This window comes from Capsicum annuum, chromosome 11, assembly GCF_002878395.1.
Source record: "Capsicum annuum cultivar UCD-10X-F1 chromosome 11, UCD10Xv1.1, whole genome shotgun sequence".
NCBI lineage: Eukaryota > Viridiplantae > Streptophyta > Magnoliopsida > Solanales > Solanaceae > Capsicum > Capsicum annuum.
In genome coordinates, this window is record NC_061121.1 from 10759892 (window position 1) to 10767336 (window position 7445).

Genomic DNA, 7445 nt, shown 5'->3' on the forward strand with positions numbered 1-7445 from the left:
ATTTATTACAATTCATATATATATATATATATATATATATATATATATATATATATATATATATATATAAATCAGATAAGTAGTTATTTTACCATCACATTAACACGACTAGTATATTTTCTCAATCGTATAATAATATCAATGAATTTTATAAATTACGAATTTTTTTTTGGTTAATTAGCTTTTAAGTACAACCATATATATATATATATATATATATATATATACAACGTGTTAATCAAATAAATTATCGATTACTCATCTTACGTTATTACAACTTCAACAATATACACGTGTCTACATTGACACAAAATAGAATATCTATTTCCTCAATAGTATGATATCAGTGTATTATTCAATATATTTTGATATATAGATTCTGTTATCGAGCTTTTGATTAATGCATACGTCACTACACGAGATATACGTGTATATATAAATATATTCAATTGGCTATCAACTTTCAAATACGTACTATATACATCACATACACGATTTTACTGTCTCATAATAATATACGATGTATTTCACATATACTCAGATGAATTATCAGTTAGTTTATCTTATGTCATTAATATACCTTCACTATATACTATGTATATACTATGTATATACTATATATATACCTATACACACACACATATACACACTATCGACTATATAAAGTTCTAAATACGTACTATATACATCACATACGTACACGAGTATATTATCGAATAATATAATGCGACGTATTTCATGTACATACTTTGATTAGTTATCGATTAATTTGATTAGCTTACATCAATATAACTTCAACGTACAGTATATTATTACTTCAATCATTTCAAATCAACGTATTCAATATGGTTGGATATATTGTACTAGTTTTTGACTATATTGTTCATCGATCGATCACTACGTCATATATATATATATATATATATATATATATATAGAGAGAGAGAGAGAGAGAGAGAGAGAGAGATAAATAGATAGATAGATAAAAATATTTATATATATAAACTCTTGAATGCGTACTATATATACATCACATCCACAAGTATATTACCTCATAATAGAACACAATCATAATATTCTGATGAATTATCGGTTATATATGTACATTACATTATTATAACTGCTATAGTAGCATAATATCACTATCGCAAACAGTATGATAGATAAATACACATATTCATTATACAAATTAAGATTATGCATGTTTAACGTCATTTAACGTATATACAAAGGAAGATATTTATTTTATATATTGAAACATAAGTAAAAGATAAAAATTATGTTTAACGTAATTTGTTTATTTTATTTGATATATTTTTTAGTATAATATTTTTACAAAATCTAAGATTGATTGATTTTTATTATTATTATATTGACTATCGACTGCGTGTGATTAGTATAATTTCAAAAAATAATAAATTAGATTAAACATATAATTATTTTTTAATAAAATTGACCACAATTGGTCGGTTTTACAAAATTATTTACTTTTTTATTATTTTTTAATTCCAAAATCGACCACATGTGGTAGATTTTTTTAAAAAAATTTAATCATATTTTTTAAATAAAACCGACCTCATGTGGTCGGTTCTTAAAAATACTTTTTGATTAAATTTTTTAAATAAAACCAATCACAAGTGGTCGGTTTTTTATTATTTTTTTTTAATTTTTAAAATAAATAATAATTAATATAAAGATTATTCAAATAATTATTTTAAAATTTTAAAATATAAAAGCGACCACATGTGGTTGCTTTTTTTTTTTTTAAGTAAAAAATCGACCACATGTGGTCGGTATTTTATGACCACAAGCTGTGATCGACTTTTCTATTTTTTTAGTAGTGATTGGAGACTGGTTAGAACGGGTTGTGAAACCATTTATTTGAAAACTAAAACGGATCACAATCAAGGAGTATTTGTTAATTGTTGTTAGTATGTTAGTGTGTTCCGTTGATTCATGAAAAATTCAACCTCCATTAATGGAGCTAAGCTAAAGAAAAGTTGTGTGGAGAAGACAATGTGAGGGATTTTTTTTGTAATTATTTGGTCAATAAAACATGTGTCATTAATTCATTGGACCAATTGTTGCTGATTTGGCAATAGAGATTTGCAATAATTTTAAAAAATTTAAAGATGAAAAATTATGAAAATACCCCTCAAAAATTACGAAAATACCCCTAAAAAATTATGAAAATACCCCTCAAACGCGTTTTCAATGCGTGTAGCACATGATTTTTGCTGATTCAACAAAAGGTGCTAAAATGATACACTTTATGGCTACTTGAGGTGTTAAAAGTGAATAACGTCCACTTAAGATGGTAAAGTGAAAGATGATGCCAAGTTTAGAAGGCTATTGATGAATTTGGCCATTTTTAAAAGATTGGATATACATCTATTGACATTTTAAAAGAGTGATTTGATGTGTGTATGGCTTATGATGATGTAGTATTTTATTGGTAGATCTTTCTTCTTCTTTTCCCCACTAGAATAGTAAACTAAAAATATCACGACAAAAACAATATTAATTGAACTATTTCTAGGCTAAGAAAAGTTGACAACTTAGATTATGGAAAAATTCAAAAATAATTAACTAAAAGGCTAGATTAAAAGAAAAATACATTATTTTGTAACTTCTTTTTCTTTGGAAATGAAATAAAATTGTATGCTAAAATGTTCTCTTGTTATAATTATATTATAATTGTGTGTCTTCAAAATTTATAGAGGTAATTAACTCTAAAACCTCCATAACTTTCTCTTTCATCGATATTTGATGTTGCTCAATGCCTCAATATATCTGTTAAATATGAATGCATTTGTACAAAAAAAGAATGCTCTATGTTGATCTTTACATTTTTTTCTACTTTATTGTTTTATATTGTTGTTTTTAAATTTCACACTTTATAACTTTTTTTTTTCTTGGAGTTAATAACTCAAATTTCCACTCAACTTATGAATTTTCTCTCAGAAAGTCACTCAATTTTGATTTTTACTCTGAAAGTCACTCAACTATGAGTTCTTTTCTCATAAAGTCATTCAACTTTAGTTTTTACTCTAAAAGTCACTCAAGTAAGAGTGTCTTAGTTACAAAGTTACTCCTATTTAATTGATTTTTTTCGTTAAAATTTGCAAACATGTAATTTATATTTAAAATAATATTTTTAATAAACAAAAATGATTTTCATTTAAACAATCAATTTAATGACCCGCTCATATCCAAAATTCATTTAAATGATTTAAATGTATATCTTTTTCATATCTTAGAATTTTAGTTTTACGAATATTTCTCGCAATTTTCTTGTCCAATGATTACTCTATATTCTAAAGTATATATAGTCATATAGATCATCAATTAATATCCTAAAATCACAATCATTTGATTGTATAATTTTTGCTGCTAATTTTACCTCGTTGCAGTGTATATGTTATAATGTTACTAATGTTTAATAACATTTGCTAATGTTTTATATCATATCATTTCAGTTTAAAATCTATACCGTTCCCTTTTATCAACTTATTAGGAATAGAATTCACTGGATTTATTTGATACATCTGTATATTATACAAGTGGTAATACAAAAAAGTTGCATTATTATTGGAAAGTCAATTTTGTAAATAAGTATCATGTTGAAAGTTAATTAAATCTAATTATCTAAATGAGTATGATTCTGAAAATCTTAAAAATTAATATTAATATTATAAGTGAATTGATCTAAACTTTTAACGATATTTTAAAATTTCATAGGGTTAAATATAAAGTAAACATGAAAATATCTAATAATATGATTCAAATGATTTTTTTTTTATTTCTTTTAGAATTTTGATTTTTAATAAAATTTCATGTTAGCAAATGTTAATTTTAAAAATTAATTAAATAGGTTGAGTGACTTTATAAGTAAAATACTAATAGTTAAGTGGCTTCTGAAATAAAAATCAAAGTTGGGTGACTTTCTAAGAGAAAATCCTAAGTTGAGTGACTCTTTTTGAGAGAAAAGTCATAAGTTCAGTGATCATTTAAGTTATTAACTCTTTTTTGGGGGGGGAGGGGGGGGGGGGTGTGTTTTTTTGTCAATTTTAAAAAAAAAAAAAAACTTCCTAAAGTTGTATAAAATTAAAAGTATCAAGATTAATTCTAAATTGAAATCATTAGCAAGCTCAAAAAGAAACAAAACTTTAATCACGTCAATTGCACCCCAAATTCAAGTATCAGATTGAAAGAAAAGCAATGAACTGAAATCAAATCAACATACATACCAAATAAATAATTATTTGGGGACAATTTTATATGTTTACTCGTTACATTAATCGAAAATAATACTTAACATTGACTTTCAAACAAATAATTGCATTCAATTGGCATAAGCATATTAATGCCTAATCAAATGTACAAAAACCTCAATCCAGATCCTTCAAACTTTTGTTCAATAATATGGTTGAGTTTCTCAGTCATCTCTGTAGTAAAATAATTCGTCCAGTCTCCAACTTCCCCTTTACGAAAGAACACTTTATATTCCATTTCACTGGCTGACGATTTCCCATTTTTATTCACCTCCAAATTACTCAAATTCTCAAAGCTGCACATTCTTACTATTTGATCCACCACTCCATGATTTTCTTCCTCTATAGAAAATGGACATTCCAAGAATTCAGCCAAGCGTTTAAGATGAAGTTTGGGTTGCGTTTTAACTTCTTCATACATCAAGAAAAGTACTTTATTAGGCTTTTCAATGCTTTGTTTCCAATAATCCAATATGTGATTCCAAAATGGACCAAAAGGGACCACTCCTTTACAAAAAAAATCAAACATTTCTTCAATGGAATTAGTATCTTTATGATGAAGTCTTAAATTGTTTGCAAAATGCAGGGTAGAAATAAAAGTATCCCTTGGATTTCTACATAAGTAAACAAGTTTGTTTCTTGAATCTTGAACAGACTTTGGTAATGATGTATAGGGCAAATGAGTTGACAAGAGTCTAGGCGAAGTGAAGAATGAAAAATTAGGGTTATGACCAAGTTCAAATTCAAAGGATGGCACAAGTTCATGAGAGTTCTTGACAAATAAAGGGTGATTTTGTTCAAAAATAGAATATTTCTTTCGATTTATTAGAGCAAATAAAAGTGATTTTAACCAAGTGGTTCCTGATTTAGGATTTGTAACAAGGATAATATCGCTATCACGAGCTTGAAATTGTTGTTGACATGCAATCATACCTTGGATTACTATTGGTATCATCCAAACACCTTGGTAATTGTAGATATATGATCCAATCCATCCTTTTTCTTTGGGTAGGATGGATATCAAGTTTTTACACTCTTCACTTATACCATCCTCTCGTAAATATTTGGGAAGAAGTGGTGAAGTTTCAAATGTTGTCATGATTTTGAGGATTGAGTATTTTGTTCTTGTTTGTATGATGAAGGTTTTATCATAAGCGTGCATATATATAGAGAGAAAGATGGGACTCATAAGGGTATTATACTAACAAAGTTGTTGCGAAGCATATCAAATAGTATGTAATGTAACTTTCAAATGGTTCAACTATTTGTTCATTGGATCAGCCTTGCGACATTTAACGCTTGACCACAATTTCCTCTATGCTTGTCACGTATTTGATATTATAGTCTTCGCTTTCAATATTTTTACCTATACAGTTATATCATGTCTCCTTACATTTTATGCATAGTATAATATACCATTACGACATAGTAATTGAAATGCGAGTTTAATTTGTTTTCTCAATCTACATTTAATAAAGCATGAGTTAATAATCTTCTCTTCAATATATATTACTGTATTTCATATGATTGGAAGAACAATTTGTACAATGATTTTACAAATTGTGAATTTAAATATCAATTTGACAGTTAGGTATAGTCAAACTCAAATATGAGATTCTTAATTTGTTCGGAAAAAAATTAATTATACGTACTAAAAAAAAAATGTGTTGTTGTTAATAAATTAACACGTAGGACAACAGTAATGGTCCATGGATAGATATTTAATAGAAGTATAAACACAAAGGAGTAAATTGTTCAGAAAGAAATCTGTAATATTATAGTATTTGTTATAAAATAATAAAGAATAAAGAAGAAGAGTAGAGAGAACAGAGAATAATTCTTATTTCTCTTGAGCATGAGAGATCATCTTTAGAATTTATCCCTTGTAAGGATAATAAACAAGTTTCTCAAAAACTCTATATGCTTCAAGCATTTTGAATCCTTTAGGAATAACACTTGTTTTAATGAGAACTAAACTTCATGTGTTGGTCTAAAGTATGATATATTGCATATAATAACACTTGTTTGCATTAGACCAAAGATTATGATTAATTCCTCTCTCTCAATTAGTTCAAGGTTAGGAACCAAATATTCCATCTAAAAGTTTTTGATATGTGGTATATGATTAATGAATACACCATGATGCACAAAGATGGATTTCTCAAAGAAGATAGAGGATATATGTTAGTTTTCCTAACATAAGGAAGACATTATAAGCAGCTAGAAAATATGTTAGGAATTATCATCAGATCCTCATTCAAAGATAATTCAAGTCAAATGCCAAAAACATCTCACATTTAAGCTGTAAGTGCTCTTATTTTGTGTCCCTAAAGGATAAAGTTTATGCATGCGTGAAGCATGGTAGACCAATCGGTTCCAAATGAAATAATCTTTGAAAAAAATAAGGAGCAAATAATCATAATAAGAAGGCAATATGCTCTTGAAGAGCCTACGACATAACACTTCATGAAACCTTATGAGAGGTTCACGTACCTGAAATAATGAAGTGATGAGATATCAAAATGTTATGTCATACGATGAACCGATATAAAATGACATATCATCAATGGTATCTTTGATATAATAATGGCGCAATATTATAAAAGGTTACGAGGATCTGAATTCTACGTTTATTTAATCATACTGAGGTAGAAACATTTATCAAATGACATGAAATGATGCATCTTGGTAAGCATAACACTTATTTGATTTGCAGTCCAGAGACTAGTAGATGTCACACATGAAATGTTGAATATTGTCACTTGACAAAAATCTATATGAAAATTTCTAAAGAATTCAAAATGCTTGAAGCATATAGGGCCCATTTGGCCATGAAATTTTTTCCATTTTTTATGAAAAAAATTTTCGGAGTTGGAAATTGTGGTGTCTGGCCATGAAAATTCGGAAAATAATTTCGAAAAATTTTTCTGAAAAGGGAAAACAAGTTTTTGTTGCTTCCACAATTTTCCAACTTCAATTCCAACTTTTATTATTATTACATATAACCCTAATCTTTTAAATTTTTACATAAAACTCTCCTTATAACATTACTTTTTCAATATTACGTATATAGCAGTTTTAAAGAATAAGATAATTATAATTTCAAACTTAATGCTATCCTAATTAATATATATCTCTTTTTCTCTCTCATCATTATTTTTATCCCTTATT

The 7445-nt window shown here is 26.8% G+C and overlaps 1 protein-coding gene across 2 annotated transcripts; it reads right to left on the reverse strand.

Moving 5' to 3' along the window:
- Positions 1-4182: 4182 nt before the first annotated feature.
- Positions 4183-5503, reverse strand: LOC107848400 (cytosolic sulfotransferase 9). Of its 2 annotated transcripts, none has more exons than XM_047399481.1 (2): positions 5208-5503; positions 4183-4616 (listed from the first exon to the last, which is right to left on the reverse strand). In XM_047399481.1, the coding sequence occupies exons 1-2, from the start codon at positions 5461-5463 to the stop codon at positions 4375-4377; spliced, it is 498 nt and encodes a 165-aa protein (XP_047255437.1). In that variant the 5' UTR covers positions 5464-5503; the 3' UTR covers positions 4183-4374. The 2 variants fall into 2 exon arrangements, with proteins under 2 accessions (XP_047255437.1, XP_016548651.2); XM_016693165.2 differs by having other exon boundaries at positions 4183-4685; positions 5208-5481.
- Positions 5504-7445: the final 1942 nt, after the last annotated feature.

Excerpts from the sequence above, each read along its gene's own strand:
- LOC107848400 (XM_016693165.2), bottom strand. The coding sequence starts at position 5,463 with ATGAGTCCCATCTTTCTCTCTATATATATGCACGCTTATGATAAAACC. Across the intron at positions 4,686-5,207 it reads GATACCAATAGTAATCCAAG|AAGTTAAAACGCAACCCAAA; the intron begins GTATGATTGCAT and ends TGATGTATGAAG.